Raw genomic sequence first — 20718 nt, forward strand, 5'->3', positions numbered from 1 at the left:
TCTGTAAATTCCTATAATTCCAGTAGAGGGTGTCCTTTATTCACCTTGAAACAGACTGTAGAGAATAATGCACTCCCAGATACACATTCTCTAGTTTAATTTCAACCATTTTATATCTATGACGTCGTAAGTGCCGTGCTAAAAATCCATGTAAAAAAAATCCACAGTGGCTGATTCTCTTGATACCTTCCTACTGCAGCTCTCTGCCCCACTTATTGCAGAATCATTAACTTATATTCTTAACTTGACAATTATTTCTGGTGGCACATGTCCTCCCCCTACACAAGGAGATCCTTCTGACTTCCGTCCAATTTACAAGTTATCTTGCCTTCCCAAAATTGTTGAATCCCTGGCCAACTCTCAGCTAAGAAAGTTTTTAACTTCTCATTCTTTTATTGTATTTTGCTTTTATTTAAACAGGTAGGCTAGTTGAGAACAGGTTCTCATTTGCAACTGCGACCTGGCCAAGATAAAGCAAAGCAGTTCGTCATATACAACAACACAGAGTTACACATGGACTAAACAAACATACAATCAAAAATACAGTAGAAAAATCTATATACAGCATGTGCAAATGAGGTAGGATAGGGGAGGTAAGGCAATAAATAAGCCATGGTGGCGAAGTAACTACAATAACTATTACATAACTATGCTATTCTAAATGTACACCAGTCTGGTTTTAGAACTGGACATAGCACTGTTTCATAGCACCTATGCTTGTTCTAGATGATGTGGTAAATTGCTTAGTTCATAAAAACCATTGTGCTGCCTTATTTGTAGACCTTTCCAAAGGCTGACTGAAATAGGCCTGGATCAGGCTTCTTGCATGTGGTTTGAGAATTATCTGTCAGATAGAACACAATGCGTGATTTCGGATGGTGTCGAGTCTAGTCTAGTTTCCTGGATATTACAACAGGGGTTGGGACCTGTTCTTTCTAATATTTATATAAATAATATTGGTCTGTCTGTTAAAACTTGTAATATTCATCTGTATGCAGGTGACACTGATATGTATTCCATTGCCAAACAGGCTATTTTAGAGCTGCAATCTGACTTTGTTGCCTTACAGAAAGCCCTGGTTAGTTTCAAACTTGTACTTCATGTGGACAAGACTAAAAATATGTTGTTCTCAAAAAGGTTTCAGATGATCTACATATTTATTAATTGGATGTTTCTCCCATTAACTCTGTTCCCACCTAGAAATATCTGGACATTTGGATTGACAAGATGTAATGTTTAAAAAAGCATACGGATGTGCTAGTTAAAAAGCTACAGTGGCTTGTGAACGTATTCACCCCCCTTTGCATATTTTCCTATTTTGTTGCCTTACAACCTGGAACTAAAACAGATTTTTGAGGGGTTTGTATCATTTGATTTACACAACATGCCTACCACTTTGAAGATGCAAAATATTTTTAATTGTGAAACAAACAAGAAATAAGACAAAAAAACTGTAAACTTGAGCATGCATAACTATTCACCCCACCAAAGTCAATACTTTGTAGAGACACCTTTTGCAGCAATTGCAGCTGCAGGTCTCTTGGGGTATGTCTCTATAAGCTTGGCACATCTTGTCACTGGGATTTTTGCCCATTCTTCAAGGCAAAACTGCTCCAGCTCCTTCAAGTTGGATGGGTTCCGCTGGTGTACAGCAATCTTTAAGTCATACCAAAGATTCTCGAATGGATAGAGGTCTGGGCTTTGACTAGGCCATTCCAAGACATTTAAATATTTCCCCTTAAACCACTCAAGTGTTGCTTTAGCAGTATACTTAGGGTCATTGTCCTGCTGGAAGGTGAACCTCGGTCCCAGTCTCAAATCTCTGGAAGACTGAAACATGTTTCTCTCAAGAATTTCCCTGTATTTAACGCCTTCCATCATTCCTTCAATTTTGACCATTTTCCCAGTCCCTTCCGATGAAAAACATCCCCACAGCATGATGCTGCCACCACCATGCTTCACTGTGGGGATGGTGTTCTCGAGGTGATGAGACGTGTTGGGTTTGCACCAGACATAGCGTTTTTCTTGATGGCCAAAAAGCTCAATTTTAGTCTCATCTGACCAGAGTACCTTCTTCCATATGTTTGGGGTTCTCCTACATGCCTTTTAGCGAACACCAAACGTGTTTGCTTATTTTTTTCTTTAAGCAATGGCTTTTTTTCTGGACACTCTTCCGTAAAGCCCAGCTTTGTGGAGTATATGGCTTAAAGTGGTCTTATGGACAGATACTCCAATCTCCGCTGTGGAGCTTTGCAGCTCCTTCAGGGTTATCTTTGTTGCCTCTCTGATTAATGCCCTCCTTGCCTGGTCCGTGTGTTTTGGTGGGCGGCCCTCTCTTGGCAGGTTTGTAGTGGTGCCATATTCTTTAAATTTTTTAATAATGTATTTAATGGTGCTACGTGGGATGTTCAAAGTTTGGGATATTTTTTTATAACCCACAACTTCTACACAACTTTGTCCCTGACCTGTTTGGAGAGCTCCTTGGTCTTCATGGTGCCGCTTGCTTCATGGTGCTCCTTGCTTAGTGGTGTTGCGGACTCTGGGGCCTTTCAGAACAGGTGTATATATACTGAGATCATGTGACACTTAGATTGCACACAGGTGGACTTTATTTAACTAATTATGTGACTTCTGAAGGTAATTGGTTGCACCAGATCTTATTTAGGGGCTTGATAGCAAAGTGGGTGAGTACATGTGCATGCACCACTTTTTGTTTTTTTATTTTTTAGAATTTTTTGAAACAAGTAATTGTTTTCATTTCACTTCACCAATTTGGACTATTTTGTGCATGTCTATTACATGCAATCCAAATAAAAATATTTTTAAATGACAGGTTGTAATGCAACAAAATAGAAAAAACGCCAAGGGGGATGAATACTTTTGCAAGGCACTGTAAGATGGGCTTCTTTTTTAGAAATAGATCTTGCCTCTCCCTAAATAGCAGGAAGCAGATTGTATAGTCAACTTTCCTGCCAGTTCTTGACTATGTTGACACCATTTATCAGTTTGCAGCAGCCACTACTCTTAAACCTTTGGATGCCGTCTACCATAGCGCCCTTTGCTTTATCACAGGGGACAGTTTTAATACTCACCATTGCATCCTGTATCAAAAGGTTGTCCGGTCCTCATTAAATTCCTGCAGATCACTTCATTATTCCCTTTTTGTTTACATAGCTCTCAAAGTTAACTTCTCTGTTAGAACATAAAAACATGAGACACCAAAGCTCTGATTCACAAAGTTGGTTTACTCTTGATGTTCCTCGGGTCTCCATCAAACTAGGTAAATCCACTTTTAGTTTTAAAGCACCTCATTGCTGGAAACATTTACAAAAATCATTACAATATTATGTTCTGGTGCCGCTCAGGCAATTTCAAATATTGATTGGGGACCTTCTTATTGGGGAACGTAATTGTTTTTCTTGAATATTTGTGCTGTGTTATTTTTTTTAAAATTTTGTCTATGAAATTGTATATGCAGGGCCCTTGTGAAAGAGACCCTTGTCTCAATGGTGACTCCATGCTTAAATAAAGGTAAATATAAATACATTTGTATATCCCTAACAGCTAAGGTTAGCATTAGGATAGGCTAATCTGATTCCAGATCAGATTTTAAACTGTTCTGGGGGAGTTTTCTTTCCCTCGTCCCCGATAGGGGTGATAAACATGATCCGTGGTCAGGCAGTATCCTGTAAATGTTGTTGTTAAGAGTGTTATCAAGGGCATCTCGGTGGAGTTTAATTGACCCCCATAAGGCTCACTGCACAGACCACCCAAAGGGAGATGGAGAGGGGTGGGTAGGAGTTGACTTAGGCTTGGGTGGTGTGATCTATTTTAGGCTGTGGTCCGATTCCCTCTTCCTTCTCCCTGAACAAGTGTACACTTGCGTACACTTATTCACCTCCCATCATAGGACCTGGTAGAATACTCTGCAAATGCATCCTTCCTTTCTTGCTTCCTTGAAGTAATCACTGATCTGACATAATGTAATTGGTGAAGGTTATAATGGAAAGCTTGCTCACACCAATCTAGTTATATTACTTCAAGGAAACGAGAAAGGAAAGGTGCATTTTAAGAGTATTCAAACAGAGCCATTCATTTAAAAGAATTGTGTAAGAAATATGGCCGAAACTCTACTCTAGTCCCACGCTTACACCAATCCAATGTTTTTGAGAAAGGTGTAGAATCGGAAAGCAACCAGTGAGAAACGTATTGATGTCTTCAATAATTATTCATGTCTTAAATAATCTTGGGTGAACTTTTCTGTTTTACATCCAAAAGCCTTCTGCTCTTTTCTTCAAGCATGGTTATTACAACCTGATTGACACAGCTCTGTACATCATGCATGTATATAATGCACATGTCACAATTGGGATAAGTATAAAGGTACTGTAATTCAGCTTGACAAATGCTATGAACAGACACAGACAAACATTGCCAACACAGCATGTATTTATTGATGATGGCAGTGAGTTGGCAGTTTTACAGACGTGTCATTGCAACTGGATGCAGCAGTGACATTAGGGGCCATATTCATGAGACATTAGACACCATGCTACTGCAATACTCAGAATATTTAAAATAAAAAAAAGACATCATACAAAAACATACTCATGACAGTCATGCAGAAATGTCTTCCATGGTCCCTTCAAAGTGCATGTTATTTTCCCGTTATTATTGTGGCCATTGAATATCATTTATACTGTAGATAATGTGTGTTGTTATACATTAGCAAGGTACAGTATTTGATAGCATGGTGGCTAATATGTTGAATACAGCCGTGGTTTGTAGCGTGCGTGTGTGTGTGTGAAGACGTTGGGGTCTTCTTCTTTACGACGGTCTTGATGAAGGACGTGGTCTTTGGCGGTACTCTGGGATGTGGTGCATGATCCAGCCGGCCGGAGCAAGCATGCCGACAGCAAAGACGGACATGATAAAGAAGCTTTGCTGTGAGGGAGGAAGGGAGGGAGAGGAGAGAAGAAGAGAAAAAATAAGAGACACAGTAAGAGCCATACGTTATGCACGGGTTGACCCACTACTGTACTAAACCCTCGAAGCCAATTACGTTTCTGTTAAAAGACAAAAGTTAATCTGCAGTTGGTAACACTTAATCTAAAGTCTGCAGTTATAAGGCATTATGATGTGGTTATAAGGCATTGTAAGACTTGCCATGAGCATGTATGACCCACTGCCATCTCCTTATGATCCTCACATAATACCAGTTATTTTGAGCCACTTGAACATTTCACAGAGGACCATGACATAATATTATAAGCCTTATAATAGGAAATGATAATAAAACATGAAATAAGAACATTATGTATGTGTTCATACAAACAGTAAAGCATTATACCTGCAGACTTTAACTGTTAGTAAAATATAAATGAGAATGTTACTGCCATCTAATATTTAGAGCTGACATGTCTTTTGTTTAATGTCCAAATCTTCAATCGCGTTTGCTGTATTTGTATGGCTAATTGATAGCAATATAAAGGAAAGTTTGGTGGTATATCATTTCTTCAATCTATTGAGTATACAAGTGTCACTCAAACTACTCCACCCACAAGTATCAAAGGAACTTGTGTTTGAGCCTTCCTTTCTCTTTTGTGGTAGTGTTACATATGTATGAAGGCTTGTTGTGCAATTAACTTACCTATGTCCCTGATACAAATCCCAGAAAAGTATGTCTTCAACTCATTTCAGACTGGCTCATTTCCAGTTGAAGAACTTATTTATGTTTGCAATAAATTCCCATATCAAATATCAACACCAATATCTACTCTGTCTTTATTTCATCACTCTGTATTTATTTCATCACAAATGTGCTGTGGGTTATTGGAGTATGGGTATTATCAGAGGTGTTGGAAATAGTCCATTGCGTCCTACACACTGCAGCAGGGATGGGGCCCACAAAGAATCTGAACTCGTCATGAGGGGCCACAGTTGCTCGCGGGTCTGCGTACATGTTGCGTGTGCTCCCTCTCTGGCCTCTAGGTCACCAGACAGCTCGTTAGGGCGCACACCTGTCACCAGCATTACGCGCATAAGGACACTCAACTGGACTCCATCACCTCTATGATTACCTGCCCTTTGTATGTCACTCCCTTTGGATTCTTCCCCAGTTGTCATTGTTCCTGTTTTGTGTCGGTGCACTGTTTGTGTTTCTTGTTTTGTTAATTAATTAATTAAATGTATTCACTCCCTGAACTTGCTTCCCGACTCTCAGCGTACATCGTTACAGTAGCCGTAGTGTATATATATTTATTTTTTTGATCCAATGTCCTTCAAAAGGTAGCGCGGACAGCTAAGCGGCTCAAAGACTACAGACTTTCCCAGGAGGTCTAGGCAGGCCACATTGATCCACATCAGAGCCACCTGCCCCGGGCAATCGATTTTATTATATCCCAGGCTGCTCCCTCATGGAGCTGAGGCGTTCATTGTGTCCATACATTATACATTAGAACCCCTTTATATACTTCCAGCCAAGAGGAAAGCCTATTTTATAGCTCCGGCTCAGAGCTTTCTGGCGCATCCTTGTCTGTCCATTAAAGTCAGTCGCAACCTCTAAGTCTGAACTCAATCATTGATGTCTGAATTGTCTAAATTGTTTACTTCCGTCATGTATTCTAAACAGACTGTAAAATATAGACAGGGTAGAAGTATGGAGAGGGGTGTCAATAAATAGACATGGATCATATCCTTCCTTACCAAGGCTTTTATCCACGTGGCAGTTCTACGTGTAAAATACATCAGTCTTTCTATAGTTGAGAAATGGCTCTGTGCTGTGTTTGAGATCACTCAAAAATGCAGACATAGCGGAAGAGCCATGGCAGGACACAGCAAAATAAACATTTACCCTGTGTCCTTATCAAATCTACAGCGTGATTATCCTGGTGAAACAACCACCCAATCCAAAGACGAGCTTGCTGCGATCTCTCTCTCTCTCTCTCTCTCTCTCTCTCTCTCTCTCTCTCTCTCTCTCTCTCTCTCTCTCTCTCTCTCCCTCTCTCTCTCTCTCTCTCTCTTTAAATTAAATTACATGGAATGTTTGAGGCAGGACAAACAAAATGCTGGTCTGTCTGTCTGGTAAAAGTAAACTAAAGAAACATCAAACACAATGGGCTAGTTTATGCCTAGGACTAAAAACCATGCACAATAAAACATCTAAATCCATTGAAACTTCTTTTAAGTTCAGTACTATGCTTAATCTAGGCCTCAGGAAATTAATATAGAAGCAACAGTCCCTTGGCACATTGAGTGAGTTCCAAATTAGAGAGGACTGTCTACTGTATCAGCAGAGAGTCCCTCAGTGCAACACTCACCCCAGGTCCGATCTTGGTCTTGGGTGGCTTGCTGTAGATGCTGGACCTCCTGTCTTGCAGGACCATTTTAGCCCGTACCAGAGACGCTGCCTGGGGGACCCCCTTCAGGGCCATGACCATCCCGACAGTTGTGAATGTGTGGGGATGTGAGGGATGGGGGAGGAAGTCAGCGCATGTAGCTCTTGAGCTTTGGGTCTCAAGAGTGCTGAGGAACCTCCCAACGCATGTGAAATAGACCCCAGGACCAGTCACATAAACATGGGTGGAGTCAGGAGGATGGTTTTTAGGCAATCAGAAGGGGGGGGGGGGGGGGGGGGTTATCAGGGCCATGTTGTTCAGCAATAGCTCCTGTTGTCGTCAGGCAGATTTGTGATCTTGAGGACTGCATGGAGACACTGTCTGGAACTTTTTGAGAAACCATCTGTTGAATGACCTTAAGTCAACGTAAGGTTCGGGCATGATTTGTATCTGTAAAAAATGTTGAACTAAGGCTGTGTCGAAGACTTGATTTAAAGGGAGTTGGTCTTCGATTGATGTCAAGGTAGTATTTAACCCTGACGCCATAAACCTTTTTTTCCCAATGATCCAACTTTATGGACATGAATAAGTGGGCCAGAGCTCATCATCCTCTAATGATGTAATAAGCATTAAAAAAACAAAGCATCCTTCTGCTTTCATGACTGATTAGTACTCATTACCTGATTTCAGTATGTCTTGGTCATTAAAGTTTAGTTGATAATTACTGTCAGATTTTGGCTTGAATGTTGGATGTAGGGTTCATAAACATATGTTACAACAATGTCTTATCCCATGAAAACAAAGAAATTGGGCAAACAGTCAAACAATATAATCTTTTGCTCATAGAGATCTAGTCTGGACAATATTTTCTATAGGGACTCCATTTTGCTCAAAAGGCAAAAGTTCCCTATAGCCTCTCTATTCTACTGTAGGCCTATAGTGATTTTACATCATTTTAGAGGGGAGAAGATAATAGATAATGGGTGCTAAATAGAACCTGTCACACAACAAAACACGGCTCCTGGCCCTCTGGTCTTTGTCTGCCCAGCAGGTGTCTTAATTGTGCCTTACAATGGCCACCTGATTGGTAACGATTGAATTTTCCATGACGATCAAAGGAGGATAAAGGGTGTAGGGGGAAACAGCCAGCTGTGTTTTGTGTCATCTGTCAAGATGGGGCTGAGAAGTGATGCTTCACCAGTGACAGCAGCACTGTTGTGGACTAAAGTAATACGCAATGCGGTATTCTACGGGGGTGGATTATTAATACATTTTATTGTAATGCGCTTTCAAAAACCCAAAGTCTGCATGTTTTCTGTTTGTTAAAACATTACTGGCCTCAGACCAGTGCTTAGGGCCCACAACCCCCTACAAAACACTGTCCTGTTTAGAGCATGAATGCAGGCTAATATTGAACCACGTGGTTCAATTGCAACCAACGGACAGAACTACATAGCGGCGCATTAAAGGAACTGCATGGTCAAACTGACATCTGCATTGGCCGTGCAGCATTTATAGTGATAAGGTCTCTACAGAAGTCTGGGCATTCATACTTCTTGCACTTCGCGGAGCAACGCAGAGCTGTTGTGAAGGAATTTGTTAAGGAAGTGAGTTTGTGTTTATACAGGACCTCCTGCCCCCACATACCGACAACCAATCATGTCAACGCTGAGCTATTTTCAGCTCAAGCTTAAAATGTCTCTTAGTGCTGGATTTCTTAAAACGCTACTAATGGGAGATTACATGCACCTGCATGTTAAAATAAACTTGCTTGCAACCCAAAACCAACAAGAATAACCCAGCAGATCAGTTGATTGCATGTTGTTAACATGTCAAAAGTGTCTGAAAGGTCATGAAATATCAACCTATTAGAAACATTAAAGATCGCAAGGCTGGAAATGTATCTAAAATACTTATTGTAAGAATATGAGGTCATATTTCTTACAAAACATTTCATCTTAAATGTCAACATAATAAGAATATAAGTTGAGTCACTTAAAATAATTTATTGAGACTACAATTGAATGAAAACAGATTATATATTAACTCAATGCCAAATGGCTTGATTTAGGTACACACACTGACATGTATTCATATGGAAGCCAGGCTTCCCCAAAGAATGTAACAATATTTTTTTAAATATTCAATCATTTATCTTTCATCTCTCTGTGTTTCATAATTTTCCTTCAATTAGCAAGAGGCTGAATGTATCTCACAGGAGAAAGAATCTGAGCAAGCGAAACAGCGCCCCTCTGTCTCTTTAGGTGTAGGCCATCTAATCTGATGCTGTCTGGTCCAAATTATTATGACATTGTTGCCGACCTGTAGCATTGAAGGCAATGGAAGCCAACGAGCATGTGGCCTCCCTTTGACAACAAAAAGTATAAAACATTTGACAATCAGCATTGAGCTAAACTAAACGAGCTGAACTTTGAATGGTGCTTGTGCACCAAAATAAAAGTATCAAGGGAAGCCAGCTTGGATTTGAGAGCATATGTCATTGACAAAAAAACTTTAATTGTTGCATCTCATTGTGTTGTTGTCCTCCGGTGGCTAGCTAGCCAACTGACTAAAATTGTCCCTTTCCTAAATTAGCCATGGATGGAGATAGGGATTTGGCCTTGTGGTTTTACTTAATTCTCTGTACTGGCCAATGATTGTAACGGGGATTCTGATCCAACCATTAACTCCCTGGCCTGACAGGATGGAAGTTCAATAGGTAGCTAGATGTAGAAGGCTAATATTAACTAGCTAATGTTGCCCATGAATGGAAGTTAGGCTAGCGAGCAAGCATTTTAGCCAGGACAACAAAGCTAGGTCAACAAAAAATAAAAGCGTGTACTGTATGACAGAGTGATAGACTGTTTTGTCAACATGAAAGAGAGGAGGATGACATTGGCGTTTCTCTCAACATGTTTTTCTACTTGCACAAACTCGTACGCACACAGATATCAGACCACACCATATTTAGCTTACGATGATTGGACTAAATTGTTTTTGGTATCTTTTAGTTGTCACTGTATTAGACTAATCAGAGGTGATTTGATGATGCTGAAATGTTGAAGTTGAAATGGTGCTGGAATAGTGGAGGCAGCTCCTGTTTTCTTTGTGACTTGTGGTAACTCTCTGTGGTTCTAAATCAATAGTAGTTCAGTGGTTTGAAAATGTCGGAAGCATTAACTTGCATGACCATGCTCAGGTCATGTAACTGTCTGTTACTGTACATGCAATATGCTTTGTGAATTTCACTGTACAGAGGTTGTTGTCTGGTTTTGTGATAAAACAAAGGTGTGGTTGGATTTATACTGCCATTGTGCCTTGTTATTGTCTCGGCCTTTAAGCCTGTATATATCACGTTCGCAAGGCATATGTATTAACAAGTTATAGAGTAAACAACGCAATTATCACAACATATGGGTAGGGAGGGCTTGGCTTCCCAAGTGATTTTACTGTTTTTGAGCCTGTTGTTCAGAAAATCATTGGATAGGATCATTCTGATCCAGATGCCACAATATAAAGATCACAGAATCCAAATTTCCAGTGCTTTGGATAGGTCTCAAAATTTTGCTTAGCCAAAAGGACAGCCCAGTTTTTCAAAACTTTTTATCCGGATTCTGTAGTCCTCTTTTTTCTATCCACAATCAGATCAGTAAGGCTATTTTTTGGCTGTTTTTTCACAAAATAATCGGATAAGATCATTCTGATCCAGATGCCACAATATCAAGATTACAGGCTCTGTTAAATATTATAGCTCCTGCTTATCACTTATACAGTAAGTTTATCACTTATACAGTAAGTAATTAGATGCATTTATTTGACACTTCTCAATATAACAACTGACCATATGCCTATACTGCGGTCAATTTAACATAATGAACCTTTGGTTTTCAGTTGAAATAACGTTTTCTCCTGACCTTAGTTACATTGAATTATCTTGGTTGTAGTGCCTTTCACTTGTCTAAATCCACCCTGAATCCCTCCTTAAAGTGGACTGCATGATGAATGAAGATAGGCAAGACAAAAGAGTTTGCATGTAACTTGTAACGAAATGTATTTGCATAACTCTAAATACATTTTGTTACATTATTTTTTTAAATCCTCGTCAATCTACCCACGAACCCCCATAATGACAAAGCGAAAAACAGGTTTAGAAATGTTTGCAAATGTATTACTAATAAAAAACAGAAATACCTTATTTACATAAGTATTCAGACCCTTTGCTATGAGACTCATAATTGGGTGCAGGTGCATCTGGTTTCCATTGATCATTCTTGAGATGTTTCTACAGCTTGATTGGATTCCACCTGTGGTAAATTCTATTGATTGGACATGATTTGGAAATGCACGCACCTGTCTATATAAGGTTCCATAGTTGACAGTGCATGTCAGAGCAAAAAACAAGCCATGAGGTCAAAGGAATTGTCCATAGAGCTCAGAAACAGGATTGTGTTGAGGCACAGATCTGGGGAAATGTACCAAAAACCTTCTGCAGCATTGAAAATCCCCCAAGAACACAGTGGCCTCCATCATTCTTAAATGGAAGAAGATTGAACCACCAAGATTCTTACTAGAAATGGCCGCCTGGCCAGTCTGATCAATCGGGGGAGAAGATGGGGACTGGGAGACCAGTCAGGATCGAGGGAAAGATGAACGGAGCAAAGTACAGAGATATCCTTGATGAAAACCTACTTCAGAGCGCTCAGGACCTCAGACTAGGGCAGAGGTTCACCTTCCAACAGCACAACGACCCTAAGCACACAGCCAAGACAATGCAAGAGCGGCTTCGGGACAAGTCTCTGAATGTTCTTGAGTGGTCCAGCCAGAGCCCGATCAAAGATTTCTGGAGATACCTGAAAATAGCTCCCAATCCAACCTGAACGAGCTCGAGAGGATTTGTAGAGAAGACTGGGAGAAACTCCTCAAATACAGGTGTGCCAAGCTTGCAGCATCATACCCAAGAAGACTTGAGGCTGTAATCACTGCCAAATGTGCTTCAACAAAGTACAGATTAAATGGTCTGAATACTTATGTAAATGTGATATTTCCATTTTGTATTTTTAATGCATTTGCACATTCTTCTAAAAAACGGTTTTTGCTTTGTCATTATGGGGTATTGTGTGTGGATTAATGAGGGGCAAAAAAACAATTTAATAATTTTTAGAACACGGCTGTAACGTAACAAAATGTGGAAAAAATCAAGGGGTCTGAATATTTTCTGAAGGCACTGTATAAACACTTTAAAAAAGTGTTAAATATTTTTTTTTCTCACAATTTCACTGGATAACTAAAATAATTCAAAACACAAATCTATATCGTTCAGAAATCTTCCTCATCAGGAAAACGCAACCCCAGCATTATTCAAGCATGCCTCAAGTAAGCAAATTAAGTTGTCTATTTTTGCTGGAGCATGGCTAACTTGATCTGCTCACAAGATTTCCATAAGCATTATCACTGGTGTCTTTCATTCTAATCACTACCTTTGAGTTTTTGAAAATGCAAAAACAACATTTAGGTGAGATTGGAATTCCAAAAATCCTTATCCCTATCCGGAGGATCAAAATCTAATTGTTTTGTTTTGAAAAACCCAATTCTGACATTTAATCCTATCCGATTGGGGAAATCCTAGCAGATAACTTTTTATAAACTGGTCCCTGAAGGGCTAAAATGTCTTGAAAGATTTTGGTTGAAAGCAGGACTAAAAGTTAACACTGATAGCTTTAGGGAACGGTAATGCGATGGCCAATAATGGTGGAAATTGAGATCAGCTGTGCTGGGAATTTTTGTGGAAATTGATGGTTTAACAAGAGAGCAGCTGGCGATAATCTGGTGGCCATTGATGATTGCAATTGACAGAATATGCCTAACTCCAGTCCTTGAGGGCCAGTGTGACTGTGTCAGTCATGCACAATCTAAAGTACAGAGTAAGGCAGAAATCATTTTTTGTTTTAACAAACTATGACACCATGGACAGGGTCAGTGATCTTTTTAAAATTATAACAAAAGTATGTATTTGAGAAGTATGGAAAATAAATGGAGTGAAGAGGAAGAAGAAATGGAAGTAGGTCAAATAGAAATACATGGCACTTGTCTCAGAAATAAAGTAACTGTTGGTCACAGAGGTGCACTAGCCAGAAGAATCCAGCATGCTAGCCTAGCATTTTAGCATGCAGACGAAAAATAGTTTTTATTAAAAACGAGCATAATCCTTTTTGATTTGTCAGTTGGGATAATGGGATAATCTCCCATCTCTGGATTGTAGTACATTTTCCAAGCCATGTCTCGCGCCAGCTCCACTTGCTTTCACAAGTTGAGCTGAAATTTTCACCATATCTTCACATTTAGAGTTCACATGTTAACACCACCTTTTCACCTGAGGAGAATAACATGTTTTCACCTCACATGTGAATTGCAGTTTCACATGTGAAAATCACATTTTCAGTTTCACATGTAAGACAACTCCACATGTAAAAATCTTACTTTTAAATGTGGAATTGCAAGTTCACATGTGGGAGTGAAATATACTTAGTGCTACCAGGGGAGGCATTAAGTGTGTTACTGCTGCAGGCACGCCTCTTTTCTTCATACATTGGTATATGACTGTTGGAAGAAGCCCAGTAAAAAGAACAGAAAAGCTAGCTCTCCGTGTCTCCTTGTTTTTTTATCCTGTTTTACCGTTTCTATGCATGGTTACATTTTCAAATTCTAGAGATAACATATTTAAGTAAACTGTGATGAGTTTCCTGGTTTATAGATTCATAGTTTTGACCGAGTAAAACATTTGTGAGATTTTTACGATTTGCATGAGTGTAACCAAGCTAAGTAGCTAGTTATCTAGCTTACTTCTGAATGCAAGTCAACGATTAAAATGTCATTTCGGATGATTTTAAAATTTCTGTTCTATAAATGTTTTTCCCAGTTTTATTTTTTAAATGAGGGCTCATATTGAGTGTATTTACATGTGTACATATGAACCACGCTAATGATAGGGAAGCATTGGAGTCAACATGGGCCAGTATGCCTGTCGACACCTTGTAGAGTCCATGCCCCAGCGAATTGAGGCTGTTCTAAGGGCAATATATTGGTGGTGCAATTCAATGTAAGGAAGGTGTTCCTAATGTTTTGTACACTCTGTGTATGTTAAGACAATTTCTTATCTCATGAAACCACACAAATCCGGCAAACATTAGGCAAACATGTTTTTGCTCATAGAGGTCTGCTCAATATTTTCTATAGGGGACTCCTTTTGACTCAAAATGCAAAAGTTCCCTATAGCCTCTCTATTCTACTGTAGGCCTACAGTGATTTTACATAATTTTAGAGGGAAGAAGATAATAAAGGGTGCTAACTAGAACCTGGCACACAACAAAACATGGCACCTGGCCCTCTGGTCTTTGTCTGCCTTACAAGTGCCGCCTGATTGGTAACGATCTGATTTTCCATGAAGATCAAAGGAGGATAAAGGGTGTAGGGGGAAACAGCCAGCTGTGTTTTGTGTCATCTGTCAAGATGGGGCTGAGAAGTCATGCTTCACCAGTGACAGCAGCACTGTTGTGGACTAAAGTAACACGGAACGCAGTCACTGTAATCTTGTGTGGGTGGATGAAGTGTTTTACTAAATACAATGTATAGGGAAAAGCCTTACAGAAGCAGACCAACAATCGCAATTTAATTAGTACATAGCTCAACAGCCAATGCAGTCAAACTCGATGGTAGTCTGTGTGGTAAATTATTAATACATTTTATTTGTAATGCGCTTTTCAAAAACACAAAGTCAACTTGTTTGATGTTTGTTAAAACACATTACTGGCCTCAGACCAGTGCTTAGGGTCCACAACTCCTTACCAAACACTGTCCTGTTTAGAGTGTGAAGTTAAGTTAATATTGAACACGGTGGATCAATTGCAATCAAAAGGCAGAACTGCATAGCTGCAGATTAGTGCTGGATTTCATTTGCACCTGCAATTTAAGACAAACTTCCTTGCAACCAAAAACTCTAAAGAATAAACCAGCAGATGTAAAATGTGCACTGGGAGTCCGGAAGCAAGTTCAGGAAGTGAACCATTTAATAAATAAGTGAAACATAATACAAAACAAGAAACACAAGCAACACACACATGAGAAACAGAAACAATGACACCTGGGGTAGGAACCAAAGGGAGTGACATATATAGGGCAGGTAATCAAGGAGGTGATGGAGTCCAGGTGAGTGTCATTGTGCGCTGATGAGCACAACAATGGTGACAGGTAGACCAGCGCCATAACGAGCAGCCTGGTGACCTAGAGGCCGGAGAGGGAGCACACGTGACAGCAGATCAGTTGATCGCATGTTGTTAATGCGTCAAAGAAAGTCTGATACTCCCGCCCCCAATGAAATATCAACCTATCAGAAACACAAAAAATTGCAAGGCTGGAAATGTACACTACCGTTCAAAAGTTTGTTGTCACTTAGAAATGTCCTTGTTTTTTTAAACTAAAGCAGTTTTATCCATTAAAATAACATGAAGTTGATCAGAAATACTGTGTAGACATTGTTAATGTTGTAAATGACTATTGTAGCTGCAAAAGGCAGATTTTTTAAAAGGAATATCTACATAGGTGTACAGAGGCCCATTATCAGCAACCATCACTCCTGTATTCGAATTGCTCAGTTGTGCACCGGGGCCTCCCACTCTTTCTATTCTGGTTAGAGCCAGTTTGCACTGTTCTGTGAAGGGAGTAGTACACAGCGTTGTATGAAATCTTCAGTTTCTTGGCAATTTCTCGCATGGAATAGCCTTCATTTCTCAGAACAAGAATAGACTGATGAGTTTCAGAAGAACGGTCTTTGTTTCTGGCCATTTTGAGCCTGTAATCGAACCCACAAATGCTGATGCTCCAGATACTTAAGGCCAGTTTTATTGTTTCTTTAATCAGAACAACAGTTTTCAGCTGTGTTAACATAATTGCAAAAGGGTTTTCTAATGATCAATCATCATTTTAAAATGATAAACTTGGATTAGCTAATGCAACGTGCCATTGGAACACAGGAGTGATGGTTGCTGATAATGGGCCTCTGTACACCTACATAGATATTCCTTTAAAAATCAGTCATTTCCCGGTACAATAGTCATTTACAACATTAACAATGTCTACACTGTATTTCTGATCCATTTTATGTTATTTTAATGGACAAAAAATATGCAATTCTTTCAAAAACAAGGACATTTCTAAGTGACTCCAAACTTATGAACGGTAGTGTATCTAAAATACTTAGTGTAAGAATATGGTTATATTTCCCACAAAACAGTTCATCTTAAATGTCAAGATAATTCAAATGAATATAAATTGTGATTTAAAATAACTGGAATTAAAACAGATTATATATTAACTCAATCCCGATTGGCTTGAGTTCTTAACAAATTTTTATTTGTGGACAGTTTTGGGATATTTACTTTTCCCCTTTTGATAAGAAATTACCATACTGTATTAAGACAAGTTATTGTTAATAAATTACATAAATTGGAAATGAAAAAGTAAGTACACCAACATGAGTTTTCCTTTCATAAAATGTGTAGGGTAAATTGACCATTAGATTTGCTGTGGTAAACTATTAAATATTTCAGTTGTATGGAATGATTATTTATCAAACAGTTATATTGATGCTTAGTCTGGTCAATGAGTATGTTTATTATATACTGAAGATAATTGTGACAGTTTAAAAAAAAATATTTAATTTGTATCAGAATGATACAGATTCTGTGATGCTCTTTTTTGGACGTTTTCTTTCCAGAAAAGAATCGGATAGGATCATTCTGATCCAGATGCCACAATATCAAGATCACAGAATCTGGATCTTCAGTGCTTTGGATAGGTCTCTATGTGGCCATCTACTGAGCGAGTTAAATTACAACATTTTGTCTCGCCAAAAAGACAGCCCAGTTTTTCTTTTATCTTGATCAGAATTAGCCAGAATATGTAATCCTCTTTTCTCTATCCACGATCAGATCAATCTTACTATTTTTAATAATAGGATCATTCTGATCCAGATGCCACAATATCAAGATTACAGGCTCTATTAAAACATATAGAGCTTGCATGTCACTTGTAAGTAAGTAGATGTATTTATTTGACACTTCTCAATATAACCACTGACCACATACCTATACTGCAGTTAATTTAACATAATGAACCTTTGGTTTTCAGATGGAAGAATGTTTTTTTAACCTCCTCACCACGCTAATGATATGTCCTTTGGTTACTTTTAAGGAAATTTGTATCTAACATTAATAGTTACATGCTAATTGTTAACCGCTAGCTAGCTTAGTTCTAGGCACTAGCTTGGCTGCCATTTCGTCCGAGATAGCTATTTTTTGCTTCTGTTATGTTAACTGTCTATTGTTTTTTCTTACATTTAATACACAGGCCTAAACATGGAATGAATGTAAACAGATGTAAATAGATACTTTTCTACAAAGATATGATTTTGAATTGAACAATCAATATTGTAATGAAACAGGCAGGGAGCAGGCCTCAAACTCTTCCAGGGTCATTACAATATTCTGAGATTGAGAGAAATTGACAATAAATATAAATTGGAAGAGAAACCCAGTAAAAATTAACTATACGTGTCTCTTTATTTATCCTGTTTAACATGTTAAAATGTACATACAAATTTGAAAATGCACATGTGAAAGTGTAGCGGACATGAGACAGTCACAGTTGCTCATGGTCACATGATAAGGTAGCCCCTCCTGCAACTTCAAAATCATTGTTGGCCCTCTTGGTCTAATGGCCAAGACATATCCTTTAAAAGTGTTCTTACACTATATATGTTTTTACATATTTTTATTTATTTAACCTTTATAGCAAGTCAGTTAAGAACACATTTTTACTTGCACTATGACTTTGACACTATGACTTTGAACATTCAAATCAACTGGGAAATGTTTTTTGATGTGTAATAATGTGATTGTGTATGTGATTGACTCTACATTCAGTAATGAGAGAAAATTGATAGGGGTACCCACAGTGCTTGGAGGGGAAACATTCAATGTGCCAGTGGTTGAGACAACATGAGACGTTGTGGCTTCAGTTCATGTCAGGAGAAAGTTGACAATGGTAGTGGAGTGGAGTAGTCATCACCTCTTAATCAGGGAACATGAGGGGACTTAGCAGTAAATACAAATAGCAGATACATTCCATTACAGCTGCGCCATTGTAGGTTTGGACAAAGAGTTTCTCTATGAAGTTAAACTCAGACATCTCAAAATTCATAAAGTCAAACACAGACTGCACGTCTCGCCCACTTGACACTTCAAAGTAGCCCAAGAAACGTTCCTGAATAAAGCCCTGATCATCCACATACCTGACGATAACTGACAATTACAAGCAGACTGGTGGCACCATAGGCCCCAGAGCGGTGGGGCAATATTTACCCCTTAGGGTCTGGAGTTTTTCCTTATATGTTAACCTAACTAGGAAAACACTGGATCCTGTAAGGTATGACAGTGATTAATCAGTTGTAAAAACTGTTTTATATGGCCCATGATGGGACCAGTTTTTCCTAATCAAGTTTTAAAAATCTCCTGAAAAAAACTCCTGGCCCTGGGGGGATGAAAACCCTGTCAAACTGCAGCTACCTTATATTTGTTCATATAAATGATATTTAGACTAGATTAGGAGGGGGATTTCCTCTACCCAGATACATAGACAACAACTGATAGACAATAGAACTCAGAGGGTTGAGGTTGCTTTATGCATGTTTGCATCATGCAGGCCTATGCAACTGTAGTCCTTGTAAAAAAAATGACTCACATCTGCCATCTTTATTATGTCGATGATTAATACCATTAATTAAAAAGGATAGGATCACGTGAACAATAGGGCCTGACCTATAGCATATCATAATCACATCAATAAATTGGTCATAACAAACTCTGAACACCATAACACGTGACAGCATAATGGATGCAGAGGACATGACAAATAAACTCAAAATTAGTTTACTGGTTTCTCAGGAGGGAAAGGGGAAGTCTGATATGTGTAAGACTTTTGACTTAGTTGTGGAAGCTTACAATCCCCCCAAATTAGACCATTTGGAACAGTTTAAACGACATGAAATAAAGTATACCAGAAAAGTGTACCAGAGAATCTGTTCTAACGAAAAAATATTGTAAAGCCTTTATTAATGCAAAGACTAAAAACTGTTGCATGCATTCGTGAATTAAATTGCTAGCAGTTTATTTATTGTTTAGGCTAATTATTCAAGGCTCCCTTTGTTATTTCATTTAAGAAAATGCTTGATGGCATTTCAAAGCATGGATGAGGAATTAATTAATGATTGATTTATTGACACAGTATCCTATAGGCTACATTGAAATATAGGCCTAAGTTACAGTATAAAGACAGCTAAACAGGACGCACTCTTAGGCCTACAGCTCGATGTTGGTTATACAAGGCTGCTATACTAAGCCTACTAATGACAATGACATGAGTTATTATAATGATGATCATAATAATAATAATAGTAATATTAACAATAAGAAAAATGAGGGTGTAGGAGCGAGAAATTGCTTTATCCAACATGTTGCAGTTGCCAAGTCTGGGACCAAAAGGCTCCTCAACAGCTTCTACCCCCAAGCCATAAGACTGCTGAACAATTGATAAAATCGCCACCCGGACAATTTACATTGACCCCCCTCCCTTTTGTACACTTGCTATTTGTTTGTTACCTATGCATAGTCACTTCGCCCCCACCTACATGTACAGATTACCTCAACTAGCCTGTACCCCCGCACACTAACTCGGTAACTGGTGCCTCCTTTATATAGCCTTGTTATTTTCATTGTGTTACTTTTATTATTACTTTTTTAATTGAGTCTACTTGGTAAATATTTTCTTCTTCTTGAACTGCACTGTTGGTTAAGGGCTTGTAAGGAAGCATTTTACGGTAAAGTCTACACTTGTTGTATTCGGCACATGTGACAAATAAAATTTGATTTGATGAAACAGGCAGGAAGAGTGAGCTCGTCTGTGATGGTCGGCGAACCCTCAACCTTCTGAACCGTAGCCCTGCGTGGATCCACCACGGCAGCAGAGAAGTTTTTTGGGTATCAGAGATTTTAGTTTAAAAGAACAGGGATTTTGGGGAGAATGGGATCCAGCCTCCCAGGCTGACGGGCTGGAGTAGGTTATGTTGGGGCCAAAGTAGTGGGAAGGTGTGTTGGGGGTAGTGGTGAATATATATAGGGTTAGATGGCGGTGCAATTTCATTCCCCCAATTTCTTTTGTGGGCAAATGTGCTATGCACTTTCCAAACAGTGAAAGGCAGCAATATGCAACATAAAGTCTAGTCAAATGAAGAATTAAAGTGCAATGAGGTTATCTTGAAGCTAGTGGGAGC

At 39.0% G+C, this 20718-nt stretch overlaps 1 protein-coding gene across 1 annotated transcript; it reads right to left on the bottom strand.

Annotated features, from left to right (window-relative positions):
- Positions 1-4431: 4431 nt before the first annotated feature.
- si:dkey-85n7.8 (COX8 domain-containing protein) lies at positions 4432-7559 on the bottom strand. The gene is made up of 2 exons (XM_021612213.2): positions 7320-7559; positions 4432-4944 (listed from the first exon to the last, which is right to left on the bottom strand). The coding sequence occupies exons 1-2, from the start codon at positions 7437-7439 to the stop codon at positions 4828-4830; spliced, it is 237 nt and encodes a 78-aa protein (XP_021467888.1). The 5' UTR covers positions 7440-7559; the 3' UTR covers positions 4432-4827.
- Between the last annotated feature and the right edge of the window lie 13159 nt (positions 7560-20718).

This window comes from Oncorhynchus mykiss, chromosome 8, assembly GCF_013265735.2.
Source record: "Oncorhynchus mykiss isolate Arlee chromosome 8, USDA_OmykA_1.1, whole genome shotgun sequence".
In the NCBI taxonomy this organism is placed as follows: domain Eukaryota; kingdom Metazoa; phylum Chordata; class Actinopteri; order Salmoniformes; family Salmonidae; genus Oncorhynchus; species Oncorhynchus mykiss.

Bases quoted from the DNA above. Each gene is read 5' to 3' on its own strand.
- si:dkey-85n7.8 (XM_021612213.2), bottom strand. From the start codon at position 7,439: ATGGTCATGGCCCTGAAGGGGGTCCCCCAGGCAGCGTCTCTGGTACGG. The intron at 4,945-7,319 runs GTGAGTGTTGCA...CCTCCCTCACAG, and splicing joins AGACCAAGATCGGACCTGGG to CAAAGCTTCTTTATCATGTC.